This window comes from Lycorma delicatula, chromosome 5 (assembly GCF_047948215.1).
Source record: "Lycorma delicatula isolate Av1 chromosome 5, ASM4794821v1, whole genome shotgun sequence".
Classification (NCBI taxonomy): domain Eukaryota; kingdom Metazoa; phylum Arthropoda; class Insecta; order Hemiptera; family Fulgoridae; genus Lycorma; species Lycorma delicatula.
The window spans coordinates 178,222,099-178,249,242 of NC_134459.1; the positions used below are offsets into that span (position 1 = coordinate 178,222,099).

Here is a 27,144-nt window from a genome sequence, read left to right on the forward strand (position 1 = left end):
TTTAAAAATTAAAATCCTTAACTTTTTACAGCTGAATAGTGAATATATTACATTACTTTGTTAAAAAAAAATCACATAAAAATACATCCTACATTCCCAACACAATCAGTATCCTATTTTTTTTTTTTTGGCTTCTTACTTCCATTCTTAGACTAAGGGATTATAGTAGTAGTTTTTTTTCCGGAGTATATATTTCATGTTCCAAGCCGCACTGAAAGAACTGTCAATGGTAAGGCCTGGAAAATACTTTGTCTTAGCAAAAAAATCAATGTTTTTTATGTGTAATATTAAACGCTAAATAAATAAAATTATTTTTATGAACATTCTCTTTTTTTTCAATTGTATTTTCCTACTTTGAAAAATGCTGACTGTCAAATATTTATTTAAACAGTTATTTTCCTAGTACATTTAACAAGCTAAAATTTAACAAGTAAATTTTTTACTAAAACACTCACAATTTTAAATTCAAATGAAAATATGAATACAAAAAGTAAATTAGCAAAAACAATATTAAATCAGTCACTACAAGAACTGAACTTAGGCCTATCTATCTCTTCAGATGGAATCATATTATTCAGAAAAAGACACAATGAGAGATTTAAAAAATTAACATTAACAAAATGTATTTCAGAATATCTAAAAAAAAAGTACAATTAGAATGTTTAAATGGTAAATGTTAAATGGTAAACAAAGAAAAATCTATTTTAAAAAGTGGGCTTTAAATCTGTATCTGTAGTAAACAAATTATCTATATAAAAATGGTAACTTGTCGCCTGAACAAAAAAGGTTCTGGGTTCAAATCCTGGTCAGACAAAGCACTTTAAAAAAAAAAATCATCAAACATGACTACAAAATCCATTTCTCACCATAAAATATCCACCTGTAGCTGCCAGTATGAATAAAATTATAAATATATAATAATATATATATATATATACACAAAATATTTTGTTGTTTCTATTGCCACTTTTTTCTTTGAAAAAATTTAAAAAAATGAAAACTAATGAAAAATTATGTCGAAAAAAGATAAAAACACTGAACTAAAAGTATTACATTGATAAAAATCAATCAACTAATACTGTGGATGCAATTTATCTGGTAAAGAGATGTTAATTCCCACATTAAATTTTTATTTTTTTACAGAAAGAATGAAATGTTGTTTAGTAAACAGAAAACCTTAATCTTTATAGTAATCAAAAATGAAAAGCAATAGCAAGTAAATTAAAACTTGCAATCTGTATTAAAAATAAGTTGTCTTTAATCTGACTTCCAGATTTTGAAAGACTTTTAAATTTGTTAATTTTACCATGTCATGAAAAAATAACACCAATTCTGCTTGCTGATTTAAGTTTACATATAATATACACGCTCAACGAGAGTGCGATGCACAGTTCATGGCAGTTAGTCTTCTTGTTTTGCACCAGTAACAAAAGGAAAAGTGGGATACAATTTGTTACTCTGATGTATCCCTACAAAACTTCATGGTAAGTGTTTTTCTCTGATAGACTTCCGTGACGGTATACTAGTTTTAATATTATGCAACTATTTGTCAACTGTTTCATTATGTCTAGTGCCTCCATCTTATAAATCATTTGAAATCATAAACAATATTAACCACAGTAGTTGGCTGAATGTTATTTCCTTACTGGCTACATAAGCATATTTATTGCCAAGGACAGCTAGAAACCCAGTAGAAACTAAAAACCATCTACCATGATCGCCAAGAACAGACGACAAATTCATGAAACTGCAACCACTGAATGCATAATTTATTTCTAAGAACAGTGCTTGAAGGATACCGACTAAGCTGCAGCATACATGAATACGACATATTGAAGGGCTATGTGTGTGGCATACAATTCAGTGGAACAAAGGTCCATTCAATGAAATAATCCAGCTTAGACCTATCACTAAACATGAGGCGTATTCACAAAGTAAGGGCTGTTTGGCCATTAAAAAAAAAATAACTCACGAGAAAAAGTTTTTACTCGCAGTTTTAGTTTACTACATATCTACTTCACTTTTCGACATAATCGCCATTCAGTTCTAAGCACCGTAATGCTGCACCAATTTCTTTAACCCCTCTGCTTAGAAGTTCACCGCCTGAGAATTGAATCAGTTGACAATGGTAGTCTTGAGTTCGTCATTTTCAAACCGTTGTTCACCAAGCCACTTTTTCAAATGCAAAAAAAGGAACTAGTTGCCAAGTGCAAGGTCAGGACATATGGAGGGTGGTCAAAACGTCCCCACAAAAATCTTGAATCTTCTTCTTGGTTAAGGCGGCAGTATGAGGACGCATGTTGTCGTGAAGGAGGATTATGCTGGACAACAGTTTCCCATGTTGTTGATTTTGGATCGCACATCTCAGTTTGGTGACTGTTTCACAGTCCACGTCAGTTGTGTGTTGATCCATGTTCCATGAAACCAACCAAAATGACTCCCTTTTCATCTCAAAAAACGGTAGCCAACATTTTTCAACTTGAGTACGGAGATTACTCAAACGTTTTTGGTTTTGGGGAACTTGAATGGCACCACTACATTAACTGTTGTTTCATTTCTGCATTGGTGTAGGATATCCATGTCTTGTCGCCTGTAATGATGTGGGAAAACAATTATCTCCATGTCGTCGATAGCGGTTCAAAAATGCTCATCCACTGCACATTGTTTGCTCTTTATGATTGATCGGTGAGCATTTTCATCCAACTGTGAATTTTCACAATTTGTGATATCCGAGCTTTTCTGTGACAATTGTGTAGATAGAGATGCGTCCAACATGCAGAAATTCATCAACCATAGCACTAATCCTCAATCGCTGATCACATCACAGTTTTCAGTTCACTTGTTCAATGATTTCGTCTGCCTGAATACTGGGCCTGCCATTTCACTCTTTGTCATGCATTTGACAAATGCAGCCATTTTTAAAGTTTCGACACCATTGCCTAACCTTTCCTTCACTCATTACTGTAGGTTCAAACACTAGGCACAACTCCCGATGAATTTCAGCAGCTGAAGATCCTTTTGCATATAAAAATTGAATCACAGCGCGCACATCACAACTGGCGGGAGAAATGATTGCCATGGACATTGCGATCAGCATTCACCGGCTGGTAAATAACTACTTAATCAAAACAATTGCAGTGGCTTCATAAATAGCTGATAGATGGCCCTGCATATGTTAAACTGTGTTCAGACCTGCTAATATTTAAATATAAGCCGATGGGCCTTACTTTATGAATATGCCTCATATATCTAGGTTTACCTGGCAAAGTTTGCTAAATTCCTATTATAACATCAGTTGACTCATACATACATTCATTATTTTCTTAGAGCTAGGAAAATGTGACAATGAATTGGTGGAAGTCTCTGCAATAGAAAAGCAAGATGAATAACATATATAGCAGATAATATACAACCTGGTGCAGAAAACATGTATTAAGGCCTCAAACACTCATTGGAACTGTGGAACACTATTGGACGATCATTCAGCCTACTCCTGTAAATAGTTATAGTAACGAAGATGTTGAGGTTATGACTTCTGTATGCTATATGCTGAAATCTCTCTCAACCTTATACAAAGTGTAAAAATTGCCAAAAATTGAGCCAGTATTAATCACTATGAGATACTCACACAAAATCAAGATAAAACCAAATTAAACAGTACACTTTGTCAGCAAGAAACAATTCTAAAGCTTACATCGGAATGTTTTTGTATAGCAGAGAATATCATTGAGATGATGTGAGCAGCAAGTCTGTCATTCCAACGGCATAAAGAATATATAAGATTTCTTGTTTGATGTAAATTAATGTAATCTTTTATTTGTTGATAAATAAATGGAAATCCCTGGAAAAAAAAATCATATTAATAAATAGATATTTTATTCAGATCAGTATATAATTATACATTACCCATATATCACATCAGAAAGGGTAATTGTGCTAATCCATGCCTAATAAAAATAGATTAACCCAAAAATTGCTTGGACGTATCAGTTGAAGTTATGGAAAATTTTTATCAGATCAGTTAAAAAAATACACCCGGTAATTATATATAAAAAATTAATCGTTAATTTAAAAAACTTTTATATAAAATTACATATAAAAAAATATTATTTATAAAATGTAGATACAAATAGCTGTGGAGACAAAACAGTCGATAGGAAGATTATGATACGTAAACAACAACCAATCAGAAACCCTGAGATGACTTTTGATTAGCTGTTTGAGTAATACTGTTTTGTTTAAACACAAATCTCATTTTGCGAGATGGCAAGTCCTCTTTAAATTGGTAAATTAGTCGAACAGCATGCAGTAATTTGTTTTTGACTTTAAATTTGGTTATAATTTTCTCTCATTTAACCAATCAATAAGGACAAAGTTGTATGAATTGCAGAAATTTTTACAAGCAGGTAGAAAAATTTAAAGACTTGAACTTTAGTGACTGACGAACTCCGTTCTGACATCCAATTCAAGTTCTAACTCTAGCGCTTCAAACTCGTATAGTATCTTTCACTCCGAGAAGACCGATGGATTACAGTTGAGGTAATAGCTGAAAAATTACAAGAAAATATCTATACAGTTCATATCATCACCAACTAGATCAGGTACTATAAAACATGTACAAGACGGGTTCCAAGAGAATCGCTACATCACCATAAGGAGACGAGACTTTACACATGTACAAAGTCGAAGCAACATTTTCAGCAGGAAGGTGATGTTTTTTGCACGGTATTGTAATCTAAGGTAAGAGATGGATTCACTGTTATGAAACAGAATCAAAAAGAGAGAGCAAGGACTGGAAGCACATGATCACCTATCAAGGAAAAATTCCAAACTCGACTATTAGCAGGAAAAATAATGATAGCAATCTTTCAGGAGAAAATGACGCAGTTTTTGTCAATTTTCTGTGTAATACTGTGACATGCTTATCAACAACGTATTGAAAAAAAATTCCCTGTACCTCAGCGCAAAGGCTTCATTCTGTTTCATGATAACGGTCAACCTAACACAGTTCAGGTAATTCAAGAAAACATTGATAAATTGTATTGGGAAGAACTAATTCACCCCACCATACAGTTCTGACTTAGCCCCATTTGATTTCTACTTGTTTGGTCCACTCCATAAGGTGTTATGGTGCAACATGGTAAGAAGTGTAATGACAATGATGACATCAAAGAAAATGTGCTTAATGACATCAAGACAAAGTTTTCTTTACAGCAGGGAGAGAAATACTCATACACTCATGTATGAGTGTGAGCATGTTTTTTTTATCAAAATTTTTATTTATGTTTATCTTTTTCATTATCAATTGAATCTCTTATATGCATGAAAACTATAAATCCCAATTTTTTTTAAGTACTTCTAAAAATCATATTAATAATAACCTTATCTTTTATAGGCTTATTTAATTTCCTGTTTTATTCTGAAGAATTCTGAATGACAATTTTTAAAATTTTAGCAATATATTTTTTGATAAAGACAAATTAATAATTGCAAATGCTTTCAATAATTTAACTGATGGTAATAAGTATAATATAATCAAGAACATTACAATCGATATTGAATGTAATACTGACGAAATGGATAGGTTGGAAAGGAATCAAATAAGAAATATAATTAATCATAATGAAAAAAATAATACATAAAAAAACAAAAAGAATACACATAAACAAATGATTACAAAATATGAAGTTATCAAACTAAAGAATAAACTTCATTTTAATATTAAAATGATAATTTAATTATAATTGTAATTTTAAGATTTAATATCTGAATTTAAGCCTATATTTAATTGTGATAAATTAAATGACCATTGAAGATTATATCCCTATATATGAAGGACGACATTCAATAAGAGACAAACTGATGAAGAAAAAAAATGTGTATTTTTACAAAATGAAATTTTTACTACTTCTCAATGTAATCCCGACCAATATTAATACACTTGTCCCAATGATGAACTAGTTTTTTTTATACCTGATGCAAAGAAGTCTTTGTCTTGTTGTTTGAGCCACTTTCCTACAAATCCTTTGACCTCCTCGTTGTTGTTGAACATTTTTCCACATAATGCCTTCATGAGTGGACCAAACAAATGAAAATCCAAGGGAGCCAAATCTGGACTGTAGGGATTATGCGGTAGTATCTTCCAACCCATTTTTCAAATAGTTTCTTGGGTTAGCTGGATGGTGTGAGGGCAAGCATTGTCGTGTAGCTATATCACGCCTTTTCTTTGATATCTGCGATGTTTTTCTCTCATTGCTGGCTTTACTTTTTTCATCGGCTTGTCTGAGTAGTAGACACTGTTTATTGTACGCTGATTTTCTAAATAATCAAAAACATCTTGGACATCCCAAAAGATGGTCAACATGACTTTTCCAAATTTAGAACACAAGTTGTGTTCTAAATTTCTTTCGGACAGGTGAGCTGGCGTGCTTCTATTCCATGCTTTGTATTTTGGACTCTGGTTCAAAATGATGAAACCGAGTTTCATCACACATTAAAATCTTGTTTAGAAAATGATCACCTTCCCTTTTATACCGTTCTTTCAAGTCTGTACACACTTTGGGTCTTGTTTCCTTGTGTTGCGTTATCTTTTTCGGGACACACCCTGCTTTTTTTTTGCTGTATTTGAGCTAGTTACTGATAACATTATGAACTGTGCCAACACTTACTGCAACTGATTTTGCTATACGTTCAACTGTAATATGTCGGTCTTCACGAACACGAATAATATGGGACAAGCAGGTCAATGCGGGTTTCAAGCAGGAGTTGACACTGCAACTCACCAGCCAGAACGCTGCTTGTCAGTCATTGAGGTTTGACTGTTTTTGAACTGTTCTACCTGCTTATAAAAATTTCCACGGTTCATACAACTTTCACCATACTGTAAAATCATTGGAGAAGATTTTAGCTGGTTTTTAACCTACAGAAAGCAAAAAACAGATCACTGAACGTTGTTCAACTAGCTGTTCTCAGCTCATCCCAGTGATGCTAACCTAAAGTCATGAAACTACACACCCCTGCTACAAGCTGTTTCATTTCTACATCAATTTGTCTCTTTCATTAATGAATGTCCCCCAAACCATCACCTCCAAAACTCATTGAACTTCCAAAATTACATAAAATAAATAATCACATGAGTAATTAAGACCTTTAATAAATTTTAAAATGGCACTTTCATATTTCATAGTTAAAATACATAGAATGCTTATAATAAAAATGAACATAACCCATAAACATAACATAAAAAATGGTTACAAAGTTATAAAAAACTAAATTCTATTAAAGTTAATTACAAAACAAAAATGCTAAGTTATGATATCTTTAATGTATATCCTAGTATACCAAGTGACAAGACAACTGAAATAATAAAAATTGATTAAATAAAACTCCAGATATATCAGTGCATTAATCACAATTGTAAGAAATATGTCTTCAAAATTTCTTTGAGAATGAGAATAATAACTGTTATTTACAACAGAAGGCTTACCAATGAGATCACCTATATCTACTGTAATGTCAGAGATATTGATACAAGATTTTGAAAATAAAATAGTTCGCGACATATTAAATATACAGAAAATATTATTGTAAATACGATATATGGATATTTTTTATCTAACCCATCTATTAATAATGAACATTTCATTTTAAATAAACTTAACATTTAGAATAAGAATCTAAAATCTACATATGAAATAGAAAAATACATTTTTTGGAAATTGAAATCAGAATGAAACAGAAACATCAGTTTCTAAGAAAGCCCACCACAAATAATATTGCAATACATTTAAATTCTAACAACCCATGGTCACAAAAAATTAACACATATAAAAACATGATATTTAGAGCAATTTATTATACAGACAACAATAAAACAAAACTCAAAAAAATAAGTATATAATATAAAACAAATAGCAATATTTAATGGTTTCGATAGTGAAATTTGAGAAAAAAGTTATAAAACCTTTACCGGTTTGATCTAGTTTATTGATTTATTCTAAATCAAGGTACTTTAAAGATCCATACTGTACCGTTAGATGAGGTGGTGATGTTTAGATCAGGTTTCATAGGAACTTTGTTATTCATTATCTGTTTGAGGAGCATGGATATTACAAGTGTTTATATATTTTGACCTGTTTACTGTATCTAATTTTCTACTAAGTATTACTGAAAATTTTGTTTTCTTAGTCTTAATTGTTTTTTCAAATGCACTCTGAATGTTTAAATTAGACAATTAAAATGTGTTATTAATGTAGACTTGTTAACAAGAAGCAACTATAAAATTAATTTACACATCTTGTTTAATGAAAAGATCATGATATCAGTAATTATTGATGACATCAGCTACAGAGTTAGAATTTGTACATTGAAAGATTTGATTATAAATTATAACATCTTGGAAGAGAAAGTGAACACGGTATTTATTAACTGTCAAAAAAGTAAAAACTTTTAATTTAGTTTAATACATATGTACGCCTGTTAAATATTGTTAACAAAAACCTACAGTAAGTCTTCGATATCTTAAGATTTTTTTGACTTAAGATCATTTGTTATAAATTCTCGTTTATTGCAGAACACTATAAATTTAGTTTATATGGGCAATATAAACACAAAACAGCAAGCATATGAATCACTGAACTGAAGATATTGTGAATTTGAAGAATTAATTAGAGATTAACTAGCTAGCAGAAATTGTAGTGAAAGTATGAAGCAACGTGCACTTTTGGAGCAGAACCTTACCTTTAAAAAGGCAGCCCAAATAGCAAAATCAGCCCACACAACAGAAAAGGATGCAAAACCTTCTCATTGGAGAGCAGAATAGAATACAAACAGAGAATGAGAGTAAGTCAATAAAAAAAAAATATATATATATATATATTTATTAGTAAATTAATATTTGTTTCTATCTATTTATCGTTTGTTATGCAGTTGTTACTACTGTTATTTTTGTTGTTACTATTATTTTACAGTTAACTATTTGTATTTTTTAACTGAAGACCAGTACAGAAAGTGTAATTATTAAAATAGTGAGAATATTTCACATTTTCTAGGTGTAGTAATTAATAATAAAGATCATAATCAAAATAGTGACTACTTATGTGATATATAAAGTTGTTTAATATAATAAAAAAAACTGTACTGATAAAATAAAAATTCATGAATATTTAAAATAAAATTATATTATCTGAAGTAGATAAACAGCAGTAGGTGTTATTAGAAAGTAGTAATATTTAAACATATGTATGTAATATACACATGTACACTTTTGTGTGTGTGTATGTGTGAAAGAGAGAGAGAGAGAGAGAGAGAGAGAGAGAGAGAGAGAGAGAGAGAGAGAGAGAGTGAATTAACTCTCACTACTTAGATGATCAGTAAATTGTTCCATTAGGGAAAATGTAAGAGTAACATAACGTAAATCATCTCTAATACTTAATTTTTAATAAAACAAATAAAATGTAAAGGAAATCAGAATATATACTGAATGAACTATTCTTCCAACAGAATTACCTTTCCACCAGCTGCAGCATTGTAGTCAACTGCAGAAAGCTGGAGATTGTGATCAGGACCACGTGATTTCTCTACCAACATAGCCACAAGAGTTATCATTTTTTCCAGAGAAGCAGGCTTATATTTATCAGTAGGCAATGGTATCACATCATCTTCCTCTTCTTCTTCACTTACCACCTCCACCTACAGGAAACAGTGTCATCTACTGAGTGAAATTACATAAAATAACAAAGCATTATAAAGCTTAAAAATAAGAACTTTTTCAGCATACTGTAATAACACTGTAAAATTAATAAATGTGACTTTTACAGAAAATGTCAACAAATTACGATATTTTAACTTAAAAAATAGAAAATATAATTTTCATAGGTTGACAATTGCAAAGAGTAGAGAGATAATTGACTGATGTATTAGGTAAATAACGATATCACATAATAACTGAAAACAATCACTTAGAGAAAAAATTACGCCATTAAAAATTAACAGTCCGAACCATTAAATCATAAAGTAGCAGCTAAGTTCCAATACTGGCTAAGCAGTCAAATATTATTTTTTTAATTATTTAGTTTCTGTTCCATTTACTTTTACTATTCTCCAACTGATGGTAGTATCTTTCACAAAGCAATGTCTGGACTAGGTTATAAAAATGATCTCCATTAATACTTCAGACATACAGATTGATTGATTTATGATATTCTGGAAATCTCCATATACGAAGTGTGTTCAAAAGCAAGGATCGATGAGTTGTAAACAGCGATTAGCAACACCGATTGGTTTGCGCATGCACTGTAGCTGTAAGTGGTCTACCCACCCCATTGCTGTCAGATCATTGTTGTTTGCCTTTGCTAGACAGTGTGTAAAAATAAGTGTGATATAACAAATCTCACCAGTTGTAAAGTTCAATCGGCGATTAGATTTCTAAAAGCATGATGGCATAATGCAGCTGAAATTCACCATCGATTGTGTGAAACATATGGGCCTAAACATATATGCAATGTGGTATATGAATGGTATCATTCATATACCGCATGAATGAAGAAAGCATCAGGCAATGGTGTTGTGAGTCTAAGGAAGAGTTTCTCTGTTTGTCATATTCATGACAAACAGAGAAATGGCTGGCGTAGTGTCCAAAGTGATGATCTTGTTGAACGTGTGAGAGAAAATGACTGTTTCACGATCAGCAATCATTCTCTAGAATTTCCAGAAGTTTCAAAGACAATATTGTTGAGAATCGTGACACTCTAGGCCAGTATTTCTCAACCTGGGGACGCAGTTATGTGAAAGAGATATGAAAATAGCGGTATACGAATTGTCATGAGATTAGCCTACAACTTTACATGTAAACAATGAAATCATTTCATGAGAAAAAAAAGAAGATTTATTATAAATATTTTACTTACATTTATTAATCCACATGTAAAGAAAATAAATTTATAAGATAGTTGCGTATGTTTTTTATTTATGGATCTATGTAGAAACATAAAAAAGCAAATTGTTTTCAAAGTGATAAAAGACGATTCCTGTAATTAGTTTATAGTGCAGCCACAGATGAAAAACCCAGAGACTATGGTTCCAGAGACTAAACAGACAAAGAAAGAAGAGTACATTACGATGAGCTAGTCATGAATCTCAAATGGTAAATTCACTTGAACTGAATTATCTGATCGCAAACATTGGCAGCCATGTCATTGATTCGCCTTGTTAATGTGTTGTTAGAAAGCGGAATTTTTTTCAGTCTTTTTGCTTCTTGCACGCCTATTTAAACAATGTCTATATCAACTGCAGCATGCAATACGAGTTTTTTTTGCAACTGTATGGAGTTTGGACATCCTAGCTAATCTTAATGCTACAAGATATATGCTTAAAGTGTATTTTTAACAGTATGGCTTGATTTATGTACAGAAGCTTGTTGATATTTCAAACTGTGTATTTTCTTTAGAAAAATTCCAAGAGTTTACTTTTACGACCCATTTGTTTACTGTGTAATTAAGTGTCAAATTAATTTTTGATAGGTTCATATTTTCATCAGAGAGGACTTGAAAGCAAACAACACACTGTGGCTTTCTATTCACTGAGGTAATGCAATAATTTAAATAACAGAGGGTGGGTGTTATATGCATGATCTCTTTCTAAATGTTGTTGGTTTGCAGGACACCTCTTGGGTACACCCTAATAAATAAGTGAAATAATTTCTTTCTGGCCATGGTGCTTTTAGGGACAGACTGTAGAAATTTGGCCTGGTAGATTCTGGGATGTGTTCTCAGTGTGGGTAATTGGATGACACTTACTATGTTTTTTATGAGCGCTCGAAATATGAGTTAATGTGTACGAAAACCATTTATAGGCCTGATCTTATCGAGTTGGCATTGGATCTCCATATAACTGGAAGGGCCAGGTCTCGAATGGGCAATACTGGAAAGTTTTATAATGTTCTTAGCAAACGAAAGGTTTGCTGAGGGGATCTAGAGCCCTGCTTGGATTACTTTTGTAGTATGTTTTTGTTGGTGTTTTGTTTTATAAATTATGTTTTTGTCCTTTGTTTTGTTTCAATGTCACTGTTGTTATTGTTCCATGTAATATATTTACGTTTTATGTTTTGTGTTGAACTCACTTTTTTCTTCCAGAGGTAGGTAGTTCAATTCCATTGTTTAGTTAAGTCCTTTCAGTCTTACTTAAGACTTGGTATTTGTGTTTTCTTTTGAGCTCATTAAATAGTAGTGCACCAATGGGAATGTCACTCATGGCATTCACATCAGTGGCATCCTGGCCAAGGCGGACTGGAATATGTCAAAAGCCGAGGTTTCAAAGATGACCTCCGTAGACCATAATGGCTAGGAATGGAGGGGGAGGCAGAGAGTGTCTTCCCGTATGCAGATCAGGAAGTTATTGTACAATCTTATCTTTTTACCAAGCAAATCACTGGATGTAGATGGCTCACTTCATTTTTCACAAATATATCTATTTTGCATAAGAATCTAATTGGAAAAAAAAACATGTATACTATTTGACCGCACACTAAAAAAAACAAACTGAAACTCAATTATTATTATTTTCAATGAAAGTACAATTTTAATAACTTAAAGGCACCAGACACACGCTTCACATTCGAAACTAAATTGACGTTCTGCAATCCCTTACACGCCTCTTTTATACTGCTGAGAACACAAAGTATTTAAACATATCATAAGAATGTTTTAACATAACACTCTGATAGTGAATATTATGCAAGGAGAACAAATTACAAGGAGCAAATTACATACTCATCAGGTTGGAACCTGTAAATTGCTCATGTTTTTATACTTCATGCATGTATGTTCATACCACCACTATCAATGCAGCAACATAGTTTTAACTAGGTTTCATGGGTTGGGGGTTCATGAAATATTCAATATATATTTTATTTTACTTTTTGGGGGTCATGGAGCTAAAAATTTTAAGAATCATAGCTCTAGGCTATTGTAAACTATGTGCATGATGACTGTTGAAAATGTTGACAACTGCTCACAAAGATCACAGAATAGCATCTGCATGTGCTTTTCTAGACTGCTTTAACCACGAAGGAGACAAATGTTTTTCCCGTATTGTCACTGGTGACAAAGCATGAATTTTGTACGCAATGCTCAGGCAAAACAACAATCCATGCAGTGACATCATTCCAATTCACCTAAACTGAAAAAAATTAAACAAGTTCAGTCTTGAAGGAAAATCATGGCAACTGTGTTCTGGGACCAAAAGGGTGTACTTTTCAATGACTTCATGGAATCTGGAACATCCATCGCATTAGAAGTCTGTTGTAAAATACTTTCTAAACAGTGTCATGCCATTCAAAACTGACGACGGGGAATGTTGAGATCAGGAATTGTTCTTCTTCACGATAATGCAAGGCCACATGCACAACAGAAACAATTCAAAAATTCAGATTGGAGATTTTTGATTCCCTTACAGTTCTAATCTCATGACCAGTGACTAGCACGTCTTCCTACACCTCAAAAACTGACTTGCATCTGAACAATTTGAGGAAAAAGAAGAATTTAAAATCTCTATGCAAAAGTGTCTACAATCCCAGTCGGCGGAATATTATGCAATGGGTATTTTTTCTGGGCAAAAAAGCTTTCATGTTTTCATCACCCGGACACATCTGTTGTAGATACCATTCGGCATATGCCAAACGGTGAACAGCTGACAAGGACCAAATAAATAATTTAATTCTTGCGACCTTTATAAATCGCAAGGCAGTCGATAACATCACTGCATTGTTCCCCAACAAATTTTGCATGTTAGTACGTAGTTTAAACTTGCAACACAATGCTGCACAACAGATACAATCCGCAAGGATGTGGTATACTGTTAGTAGACAGTCGCAGCGAGCACAAGGGGTGCATCTGTTTGCATCATCAATATCTATTAGTGAGCCTAGTGTGTCCTATTTGTAAACAACAAATAATAAATTCTTCTCGGCAGTTATTTCTGCATGAGGAGCTCCATGGAGACACAGTGTGCTTAACTGGGTGAAGTTTATTGTTAACAATAGCATATTCACTTTCCCGCTCATCGTGAACTACCCTCTTTCAGGAAACAGACAAGCGAAAAAAGTATTTGGAAAGAAATGTAGAAAAATAAAGTAAATATAAGTATTTGAAATCATTAATAAATTTTTCATTTTTTAACTGTTCCCATTTTGTTACTGATCGGCCCTTATTTTTTAACCGCACCTCATGTCTTATGCAGTTTCGTAGGATTTCAAAACTGTAGACAACTATATCACCTGTTCATATAACAAGTGTACCTACAGCTTGTTACACATTTTGATGGAGTGCATGCAGGTGCAGCAACAAATTCTGTTTTTCGTACAATTCTGATCTTTTTCACCCGCCTCACATGTTCTCTCAAGTATGTCAAAACGCAACAACAAAAGTCAGAATTCATAACAACAGCAAGAAAAAGTTATAGGTGAACAATGCTTTTGCAGCCAAAAAGCATGAGCATGCATTTGTTATGCTTCTAACCTGCCGTATCTTCTTTGGTCTTACCGACTATGAGCTTTTTCATTACGACAGTTGTTTTGTTTTCAGATTATAGTCATAAACCAGACTTTCATCTCTGGTTATAACCCTAAAAATGAAAGTAGGAGGATCCTTGTTAGCCGCATTATAAAGCTCATGACTCACATAATTACACTGATACTACTGATTAAGTAACAAGGAGCCAAGGGACAAACTTGACTTTTCAGTTAAAATTTCCTGGCAGATACCATAACATAAATTCCAGTTCATCATACAATTTGTGGATTGTTCTCAAAATTTGTTTGTGGACTGTTCACAGTCCGCATGGATGGGTTCACAAATTTTCTCTACATTTCCTATGTTTTCCTTTAAGAAGTTCATTCAGAACAATTATCATCTTCAAGTGACTTTCTACCGGTCTTGAAATGAGCATATCATTCAAAAACCTATGTTTGACCTGCAGAATCTTCTTTAGAATTCTCTGCGGCTCGTTTATCAAATCATAAAAAATTTTATGTAGGCCTGCTAAAATTTATAAGCCATCACCACAGATGAACAAGACAAGGTTACAGAATTGTACAAATGGATTGAGCATATGACAACACTCGATGAATCGATAGTGTAGGCTTAACAGTAATTACTTGCCTGTCCCAGACGGTACTAACACACCAATAGTCTGAGAACATTCTGCGATCGTGCGAGAAGTATTCTTATTTCATGAAAGTTAAGTCTTGACATCAGCAAAACATACCGATACTACATAACAGGATGAAAATGTCTCTGTTTTTATAACTTTCAAATTTACTTGTAACATACACTAACATGACTAAAACAAACGATTAATTTTTTTGAACGGCAAATCAGCGATAGATAATAGAACTAAAGTGCGTGACAAAAAATTAACGTGCAAGTAAATAAGTTGGATTAAAAAGGGATTACTGTACTAACATAATCCTGCAGTTTCTGTCCGAGATAAAAGTTGACCATGGTGGAAATAGCTCGAACAGATATTAGAAACTGGCATTCCTCTTCTCCCATTTTACTAAATTCATACAACAGAGCAAAGTATTCTGTCAGGTGTTTCAAATGAGGTTTGGCTCCGTGCTCCATCTAGTACAACAAAGTACACAAATCACTCTTGTATATAAGGTACACCAACAAAGAACAACATTAGAAAAAGTTGAGAATAATAAATGTCATCTTAATGTAACATGATAACACTTACAATGCACCAGTTTAATCTGTTTAACACACTGACTGCATAATACATGCTTTCCATTTCATGGAATGAATGTAATATGCATCCATTGCTATTAAAATAACTGTGACAAATAGTGTGACTGTTCTTTATAATATTAAAGTTTAATAGTATTTAAAGTTTATAGTCGGTGTCTAGTTTTCACGCGTCTTTATTTGGTTTTCTCAGTTATTTCAAACAAATATTTTCCACATGTAAATTAATGTTTATTTCTTTTCAGGTTTTTAATTCATTTGTACACTAATTAAAACAATGTTACGAGAAAAAAAAATTAAATATGTACTGTATTTATCGTGTAATTTTCTATTCAATTATTTAGTAGAAATGTTGTAATATAAAAAAAATTACTATAAAAGTACAGTTTCCTACACTTTTTTTTGTACTAATTCAGATGCGTCTTTATTTTTCAGTTGCGTTAAATATAATTGTAATACGCTAGCCTTTGTTTTTAAAATATTCAATATTAGCATTAATACATTTATGTAAAAAATTGTTTGCATATCTTTGTTAAACAAAAATTGTTTTGAACTACGAGTAAGCAGCTTTAACCATTTTCACTTTTTTAGGTTTTGGAAGAAAGGTTTCTTATAGTATTATTCCTGTAGGTGGCTTTATATCATAAAATTTTGATAATGTTAATCAAATTTGTAAACACTTGTGCGGCACAAAGCTAGTTCTAGTGTTTTCAATCTGGAAAATTTGATATCAATGAAGCACCTTGCTTTGGTTTATGACTGAAAAAGTCTACGAAATCGTGAAAAAAGACCGAGCAGGATCGGCACATTACCAGTCATACCGGTAACAAACTAAGCCTCTACCACAAAACAGTTTTAGCGCTATATGTTTATTTAACAATAAAAATTTAATGGAACAAATTTCTATCGCTGCTAAAATTGAAAAAAATTGAACCATGTTTGAAACCCTTGCTGTAAGGGTTGGTCATATCAAAAATTGTTTCAGACAAAAGTTTTAGGCGATGTTTAGAGGACTAACGATCACTTTAAACCGATTCAATACTGTGCCAATTAAAGGAGGTATGATTTTTTTATCTTCAAAACCCCATTTTTTCCACTCCCTGGGTCAACGGTTGGTGATATCAAAAAACTTTACTTAGATAGTAAAAGTTTTAGGCCCTTATCCAAAGAATAGTTGGAAATTTAAATGAATTTGATAAGATATTTTGTATTTTGAAAAAGCCCCCCATTTCCACCCCCATAGACCAGTTTTGCCCATTCACAAACTCGAACAAGATTTTCGGTCATTATATTTTATGTATCTATTTGAAAGTAATTGGCACAAAATTATGGTAGTTATGATATATATATATATATATATGTGTGTATATAAACTTTTGAAATGACGGTGGTTTTGGGGATCGATGTAAAATGCAAAGTTATGTCAAAATTTTCCAGAAGTCGAATCATAGTACTCATTACAATAGGTAGCTCCCTTATGAAATCTACCTGAAACCTTATTTTACTTTTGCATTAGAATAACAAGAAACTTTTTCACCGACCCTTTATTTAGCATTCCATTACTTATTCTTACAAAACTTGCATTTATTAACTTAATTTTTTTTAATTTTTACGCCACAATATTAATGAATTACTTTTTTACGGTTAGAAATACATAAAATGGAAATGCAGAAATTGTTTTGAAGATTATAAAAGGGGGCTAGAATAAATATGAAAATTTCTGTACGTGTGGCAAATGTTTTCTGAATCGCAAGTTATAAATAAAGCGAAGGTATAATGTTTTTATCCATTCGGTTAATTGCGTAATAAGAGTAAAATAATTTTAATTAATTATAAAAGGATTTTTCATAAAACATTAAAATATTTTTTAGATTATGCTCAAATTACAAATATAAAAAAACTGAGATTTCTAAAGTTAATACTTTTCAAAGATACACAAAAAAAAAAACAACGGTCTTAAAATAAATAAATCTTTATTCATCTCCTTTAATTATCATTATCATACTTTGGTATAAAATTTAACAATTTATCAAATTTAAAAGTTACAGAATGAACTTGTGACTTAGTTCTCCTTACTTAAAATTTGGTTGTTGCCTTCTTCTTTACTTTCCTACAATACTGATATAAGCCTACCCCAAAAATTTATCTTATTTCATATTTATCTATGTTAGTATAATTTTAACTATAATATACTAGGTGAATCAAATTTAAACCCTTTGAGGACCAGACTGTTTTTTGGAAATGGTTAAAAAAAATTGCATGCTTATATTACTATTGGTAAAAAAAACTGTACAGTGCTATATGGGGACTATTTGTAAGCTTGAGCTAAAAAATTTATAAAAGTTTTTGTTAAAGATACTTTTTAGTTGTTTTTTTTTAATGTTGGAAAACCAATACAATATCAAATAGAAACGTTTTTCATGGTCATACCTTATTCGAACATTTTTCTAGAAATTAAGTACTCCCCCCAAAAAAAAGGAATAAAAAAACCAAAAAAATGCGTTTGAAGTCACTTAACTCAAAATCAAAAAATAATTTTACTATAGGAATCATGATTTTTAGAAGTGTTGTCCTGTTTTGTGTTAAACCTGAAAATTTCATGATTTTTGGCAAGAAATAGATAAATTTTAGTCAAATTTGTAAAATTAATTTTTTTAGAACTCAAATCACTACACAGTACTCAAAGTACCGGGTTCAGTACACAAATCACTATCAGGATGAACAATCCCTATCGATTTCACTCGGTGAAATATGTTGCACGTTTGTGTTATAGTAACTCGCTAATCAATATTGCTGGAAAAAAAGAAAACAAACAAATATGAAATAAATATAATATTACAATCCAAATGTCACAAACAATTAAAAATAATGATAAATGCACAATGTTCTCGGCTCATCTACGTACTATGCAACACACCAATAAATACAGTACTTAAAAAAAAAACTAAAATAAAATAAAGCATTTCTTTTCACTCTGAACGAACTATGATCTCACGATCGACTCAAAACAATAACAAACAAATTACATTTATGTATTACATAAAATAAAAACATAAAACAGTCGTCAAGTTCAAAATAATAATTATTTTTATTTACAATCATAGTACGGTGGACAGTTGGTCTTTTTAGCATAAAACTGAACCTGATGAAAAATTTTCAAGCGGTCTTCAAAGGTTAAACAGTAATTGTTATTTTCTATGCAGCAAGCAGTTCCGAGCTGGATGGCAGAGTGACAGGGTTAATGTTCGGTGTGTTAGTGAGGGGGAACCAGCTTGGTTAGCTCCTCCACTCTGTTCTGTCGTCAGTTCAACCATCAGTGTGCAAAAGGTTCCATCGTCTGTTGCAGAATGTATAATCATAAATTTTTTAATTAATGAAGGCATTAAACCCGCAGAAATTTAAATCGTTTAAAGGTACAGTCTGGGAATGCTACACTGACCCAGAACCAAGTGTATATGTGGGCCAGACAATTTTACTTATTGATTTTTTCCACAATCAACAAACAGTGAATGTGGTTTATTACTGCACCACTGAAGACATCAAGGAGCGCATGTGCAATTGGTTGATGACTCATCCTCAAACTTTTTATGAACAAGGAATATTCAAGCTTCCAAATCGTTGGCAAAAGTGTGTAGATTGTGCAGGAAATGATGATGGTATGAATTGTATATATTATTAATCAATAAATTTATAAATAAAATTACCGTTTACATAAGATTTTTAATTTATATACATCAATCATGTTGAAAAATCAGTTTCTTTTAAAAGAAAAGAAAAAAAAAAATATATATATATATATATATATATAGTGTTTTTGTAATCAAAAAACCAACTTGAACAATCCAAGTTCAGAATTACAAAGTAAATGAGATGAGACACCTTATTTTTTTAATTTCAAAAGCACTTTCACAGGATCCCACATCATCAGTTGTATATAGATAAATTTATATAAAATTACATATCAAACAATTTTTTTTTTCGTAAATTAAAATTACAATCATAAATGCAAACATATGAAGTCATAATTAAAACATTTACATCTAAATTAAATTTAAAAATAAGATAAAATACTGAATCTACTAAGTAATGTTAAAATTGGCTGGGCAGGTTAGATAGTATATATTTTATTTTTTTAAACTTAATTTTCATTTTTAATTTTTAATTATGATATCATATTTATATATATGTAGTTATTTTATTTAATTGATTTCAAATGTTTGTATATATAATTGTAATTTTAATCTTAATTTAAAAAAAAAAATGTCTGATATGTAATTTTATATAAATATATCTTATGTATAACTGATGATGCAGGATCCCGCGAAAGTGCTTTTGGAATAAAAAAATAAGGTAAGTATCATTTCATTTACTCTGTAATTCTGTACTTGGGTTGTTCAAGTTGGTATTTGATTATAAAAATACAATATATTGGTACAGAGGAATATGGGTCTTATAAATATCGACTTAGTTCTTGATTCTATAATGATTCCACAAAATTAGAGATTTAAGAAAAAACAGCAACTTACCAATGATAGTAACATCCTAATGAACATTGTAACACATGATCGATAGCCAATCTTATCAGGATCACATTCTTCGAGGCCTTCATCATCAGAATCCATCTTCAAAAATAATGGGGCATGGCTCTGTCTAGAATATTATAACAATTTCTATATTCAATATTCAAAGTTGTATTTCAAAGTTACCATATATTATATTTCACCAAGTAAAAATTATGGCTTTAATTAAAATTTTGCATAATTAGTGTAAAGAATATAAAACCACAAAAATTAAATTGAAAAACCTATCTACCGCTTTTAAAATTGCACTAATTTTTTCAGTTTTTTTAGAACACACACTGATATCTTTCATTCAAGTAAGTAAGCAAAGGAAAATAGAGATAAATGAAGTAGTATTTCCTTGATTTCTTGCAGTTTTTGTTAAATAATAACAACTTGTACCTAAAAATATAAATGTTACTGTAATTAAAATTTAAGTATATGTTTGTACTTGAATTTTTATTTGTACATATTACACTAATAATAATGGTGAATCAACATCTCATTGGACTTGCCAAAACTTCTTCAATATTGGCAAGTTCACCACTTTCCATTAGTTGGACTCATTTTGTTATAAGAGCTTAATGTCAGCATCGAATTTCATTTCCATTCAGAACTTTATAAAGAAAATAAGAAAGTCTAACTGGCTCTCTCAAACTGAGAAAAATTCAAATACACATGTTTTTCATTTGCTACTGAACAAGAAACGAGGAATTATGCAGAATCACATTTGACACCAAATCTTCTATTAACATTCTATAACCTAACCCCATGGTCAATGTTAATCATTTATTGTTACGAACTCTTTTAAGATTTTCATCATTTGGGCTGATGGAAGTTGGCCAATTTTTGGTTGCTCTTCAAGAGATATTATATTGCACTTTGTTCAATATAACATTACCAACAAAATAAAATACTGAGTCTACTAAATAATGTAACACTGGCTGGCCAGGCTACATAGTAAAGATTTTCTATTTATTTTATTTTATTTTTAAATTTAATTTTAATTTTTAATTATGATGTCATATTTATATATATGTAGTTATTTTATTTCATTAACTTCATATGTTTGTATATAAGATTGTAATTTTAATAACTATCTTTTAATTTTAATTAAAAAAATATATATATGTTTGATATGCAATTTTATATAAATATAAAAAAACTACATATCATTTTTTTCAATATAACATTACAAACTGGGTCTTTCTTGAAACATTTTGAAAAATTAAAATAAATTCCGTAGCTAATTTTCATACAAAAAACACAACTTCACTAAACACCATCTATGCATTACTTGTTCAATTTTCTCCATGAATATCACATACTGTGAATTTTACTACAGCCAACTCTCGAACAAAGAAAAAACTGTCGACAAAACAAAACGCACCATTTGTTGATCAGAGAAGCGACTTCTTTACAATATCACCAGACCTTGTTCAGTCATTAACATGCAGGATAAACTGAATGAGATTTTTGGGAAATCATAGAACATCTCCAGATTTATCCCCATGCAGTTTCTTTTTGTTTGGGTCATTGAAGGAGACACTAGGAGGTCATCAATTCCAGAACAACAAAGTAGAGAAGTTCATACGCAACTGGCTTATGACATCCTCAAACGTTTTAAGAAGAAGGGTTCCACAAACTTCCTATACTTTGGAAAAGTGTGTAGAACTTCAGAGAGATTATGAAAAAAGCAATAAGTATGTGTTGTTTTTTATGTTTTATACTAATAAATGATAGAAGCAAAACTCCAGTTTATATCTGACTACCCTAGTAATTCAGCACATTAATAAAATATGTAATAATTTTTGTACAATATATAAATGTTCTTGATCTCATTGCCTTTTTTTTGTTTTTTATTTTTAATCTTTCAAATAGTTTTATTTCTGATTAATCTAATCAGATTATTTGTATGAGGTAATGTCAGAAAATTACACTTCATTTATCCAAATACAATCTTAAACAACCATATTATAAAATTATTATAGCATGCTAATGTTCTAATTCTAAAGCAGGAGTAAAGTCTTAGTAAATTTGACCTAGATTTCATTTCATCCAGTATTAAGAAGAAAACATTGCTTACTAAGAAATTGGCTTTTAAAAAACAAATTATATTTGTAAAGTTTTTTTTATTATTATAAGAAGTAAAAATATGAGTCTAAAAGGTATCGATCATATTTATTTATTTTTTCTTGAAATGCATTTGAATGTGAATGATTAAATTTGGTACATTACAGAAGTAGTACCTAATTCAACGCATAGTTTTTTATAATCTAATAACAGCATGTCACTTGTTGTCTAACAGCCATTTTGTGTATTAGAATAACAGATGCAAGCCTTACTTTTATTTTGTAGACAATGTTGAACAAATTGAACAAATTTACCGCATCAAATTCTTTTCTTTTTCAGTTTAGCCTCTGGAACCACTGTAAGGTATTACTTCAGAAGATGATATGTACATATGAATGTAAATGAAGTGTAGTCTTGTACAGTCTCAGGTCGATGAGTCAGATGTGTGGTTAATTGAAATCCAACCACCAAAGAACACCAGTATCCACTATTTAGTATTCAAATCCGTATAAAAATAACTGTCTTTACTAGGATTTTAACCGAAGAACACTCAAGTTCAAACGAGTTCACCACTAGATCAACCCAGTGGGTTACTGCATCAAATTCTGCTAAGAGCTTGGTGAGAAGTCACACAAGGTTTCAGAAATGAAGCTGTGTAGTTAAATTAGGGGAAAGGTAATTCAAAATAGCCATACATCAGTTAAAAGAGTGACCAGTACATCTATAAGTCATTAACAGCATGGACAATTTGACAACAGAAAATTATCGGTTGACTAACCAAAGAACCTGCATATTTCATCAAGATTAGTTTTGAGCAAATGCATGATTTTAATAGATAATTTGGGCATGTACAGAATAACCACAAAATGTGTGTGCTTTTGCTTTAAAAGAAAGAGATTCATTTTGTTGTTGCACAGGACACGATCGACTGTGCCAATGGTAATTCTCACTCCGTAAGACTTGAATACGGGTGATACATTTTGGATGTACAGGTGTGACTCAGAAACCAAAGCTCAGGAGATACAATGGAAGTCACCATCATTTCTAAGGCTGAAGAAAGCAAGATAACATAGGAGCAATTGAAAGTAATGCAGACTTTGTTTTTTTTAATGATCCAGTGTTATGAATATACTCCAGGAGGCCAAATTGTCATTGAACACTATTACCATGAGCTATTGCAACATCTTCACGAAGCAGAATTTAATTTGTTATTCCGTTCTATTTATTTTGAAATCAATAATAATAATTTAATAATTAATAACTTTTTTTTGTTTCGCATAAGCATTAATAATAAATAAACAAGAAGGCCAGATAAGGCATGACATCAAATATAGGGAGAGGTGTAGACTAAACACTATATACAGATTAACGTAAATTTAAAATTACCAGTACAATATATTTTGAAAATGGAGTGATTCCTAAACACGTCAACATATAATAAAAGAATGAAGCTAAGAAAGGTAAGCAGTAATCAACATAGAAACTATAGTGATCTTAGCTGAAAAAATAATATTAATTATTGCCTTAATAACAATATTTAAATTATTTTTTACGCAAAAAGAATAACTTATCTTACAAGATGATTAAACTTTTATCTGCTCTTTAGGTACGAGGTCTTTTCTACTAAGATGTGTAAAGTAAAATTTCCTTTCTCTGATACTTCCATCACACTGCACCCAATTATATTTTACAACATAAAAATAAAGGATTTATTTAACATTTACAATAAATTTTGCAGACTATTCCAATAAGACATGAAATTGCGTATAAAATATGAAATCTTATACACAAAAAGTAACAAGTTTTTGTTTATACACTGATGGATTGTTGTCTTATTTTAGTTCCCTTTCTCATTTAATCCAGTTACAATGCTCATTCAAGTTACACTTCAAAATTCATTGTACAAAATCACATCTTACCGATTATTGCTAACGGGTTCTTCAGAATGTAATGATGCACTAAGTGTAAACGGTGAAATATTAGGCACCACTGAAACGTGTTCTTTCTTCCACGTATTTTAAATGCAGTCATACAAATGACAATGATTAATCTTTTTTAATGTAAATAAAATAAAACAATTGTATAAGTATGATAATAGTTTGTCTATAGGCGTAAAATATACAGATGATTGTTTTTTATTTCTCGAAGAAATATATTAAACCTTCTAAACAATAAAACTAAAATGACACTGCATATTTACAAATTAATTCTGAAGACATATGTACACATTCAGTAACGCTTAAGTACTTGTAAATGATTACGGAAAACACTCTCATAGCTAAACGCAAAAAAATGTCTTATAAAGGCTATGATTTACAATACATTATATATATAGTACTAACAGCTACTCAAAAAAATATACAATCTTACAGAAGAAAGTTCCCTTCTTTTGTTGCAAGTTTAATTGAGGAAAACTGAAAAAAAGCAGGTTACACAATGCAGTCAAGAATAATCATCGTCTCCTAATTCATCAGATGTGCCAGTTATGCCCAGACCCAGAATGCCTTCACAGAAAATTACGGTGTGGATGCAGCAAACACATCCTTCATCAAGCGGCTGTACAACAAGTTCTAAGAGACAGGAAATATGACAGATGCAGGCAAAAGTAGTCGATCAAAAGTGCTAACACCAGAAAAGTTGATCGACGTGCAAGCTGCACATTCTGTTAGTTCCAAGAAGTCTGTGTGATGTCCATCTAGCCATTCTGGTCTCTCAGTTGGTAGTCCTCAAATGACATTGCACAGGCATTTAAAGATGCATCGCTACAGAATTAATGCTGTTCACAAGTGACCTGCAGACACTAGAAAACTTGTAGCTTTCTACCGGTGTTTCATGTCATCTGTAACGCCAGATGGGAAGAACTCTACGATTGGATTTAGTTTGATGAGGCACGGTTCCACGTTCATGGATACATGAATTCACAAAATTCACAAATTTGGTGTATGGAAAATCCATATCGGCAGGCGTGGACTAAAAGTGGGTGTTTGGTGTGCAATATCATGTAGGCAAATCTTCATGACATTCTTTCATAGCACAGTGAACAGTGAGACAGATGCCCTATATAGGATGGTGCAACAGTTTGTAAACACTATATCAGCAGACCGGCTAAAGTCCACATGGTTTCAGCAGGACAATGCTAAGGCTCATATAGCCAACACCACTGTGACTTTCCCCGATCAGTGTTTTCATGAACAAGTGAATCTGAAGGGGTTGTGGCCCCCTCAGTCTCCTGATTTATCCCCGGGATAACCGTTACAATAGAGATTACTGTGGTATACAGTAGGCTAATCAATTACTCTAGCTAATTTTCTAGGATTTCTAGCATTAAATTTTAACAATGCTGTTTAAATTAACAACACGAATAAAATTTTTCCAAGAAGAAATGTCCACAAAATTTTTAAAATCCATAAATAAACATCGGTCTAAAATTAAAAACTCCAATCGGCAAAGCCACGAATGGTACGGATAACTGTACATTTGTGTAGCATTCAATTACATTTTATTTTAAATATTATATGTTTAATGGATATTAATTACATACCTCAGTCTTTGTATAACATGTATACAGATCCGTTGAAACATTTGTCTAACCATTTGATTTGGACACTTGATTAATATCTGTACCGGCCACCAATTGTTATGCGCCATATGTTCAAGGAACCACTCACACGGTACTTGTGATGCATTGAATTGTTTGGTCAGCAGTTCCACCCACTGCACCATCGTTGGCTGTAAAAAACAGAAACATCAACATGCATTCTATTTACAAAAGAAAAAAAAAAAATGTGAACTTGTTAGAATGATTATTTTTATGTGAATTAACTGAGACATTCATTTTTCTGAAATTTGTATTAAATTCACAGTTCTTCATCATGTTGTGCATGGATTCTGATATATTATGATAACTATTATTTAGGAAATGCATTCAAACAGTAAACTACAAATTCAGTAATCATATGATAACAGCATAATTACTCATGCTGTATCTACTCTCAATAGAGTAGATGCAGCCCTAGCCATTTCAAATCCCAATTAATGTAGCAGCTAAGGAAACTTGCAGTCTGTCAGGTTTCATGAACTTTTCTTTAACTTAAAACAAAGTTTTAAATTAAATTCTTGATAAAAATGTGATTTCTTACAAATAAACACTAATTCTCCATGAAGTAACATCACAAAGTTTGTTGGGACTTTGACGGTAAGAGTCCGCAGAACTGGACAGACAGCCAAGTCAAAGTCAACAAACTACGTTTACAGTTCTAAACATGACCAAACCTAAGAGTGAAATGAAAATGAAAAAAATAAGTATTTCAGTTCAGTTAGATCTGTAATAAAGAATGCTTTCAAAAAATATCTTGAATTTTGATAGATAATGTTGTTTTTTTCCATTTGATGAACTGCAAGACTCAAATATGTCATTTTTTTCATTTTTTAACGTGACTTTACAAATCACACCGCTAGACAGCAGTACACGATAGTACTAGGTAGCATAACAAAACTTGATAATATACTTGAAGTAATAAAATTTAAAAGAAAATATACTACAACTTGTTTTAATAGTAAATGCTGTTTTGTAAATGAAAGTACTGAAGATGAAATAATTCTTTAATTTCCATCACTTTAAAAAAAAAATAAAATAGTTTATAAGAGATTATACTAGTTTTATTAAAAAAGGAATAAATAAAACAAATACATTTGGTAAATTTTTTATTCTACAATTAGAACTATTTGAACTAATTGACGGAGAAATGAAAAAAATTTCATTAAATAAT

General features: G+C 31.3%; 1 protein-coding gene across 2 annotated transcripts in view; it reads right to left on the reverse strand.

The window, feature by feature from the left end:
- Window positions 1-27,144, reverse strand: part of puf (ubiquitinyl hydrolase 1 puf) — a 405,361-nt gene that overhangs the window by 101,577 nt on the left and 276,640 nt on the right. For both annotated transcript variants that reach the window (XM_075367624.1, XM_075367623.1), the window contains exons 37-41: window positions 25,917-26,104; window positions 20,270-20,393; window positions 15,459-15,620; window positions 9,508-9,690; window positions 3,695-3,841 (exon numbers count right to left, since the gene is read on the reverse strand). In XM_075367624.1, the coding sequence (XP_075223739.1) occupies window positions 3,695-3,841; window positions 9,508-9,690; window positions 15,459-15,620; window positions 20,270-20,393; window positions 25,917-26,104 (804 nt within the window). The remainder of the gene's footprint in view (window positions 1-3,694; window positions 3,842-9,507; window positions 9,691-15,458; window positions 15,621-20,269; window positions 20,394-25,916; window positions 26,105-27,144) is intronic.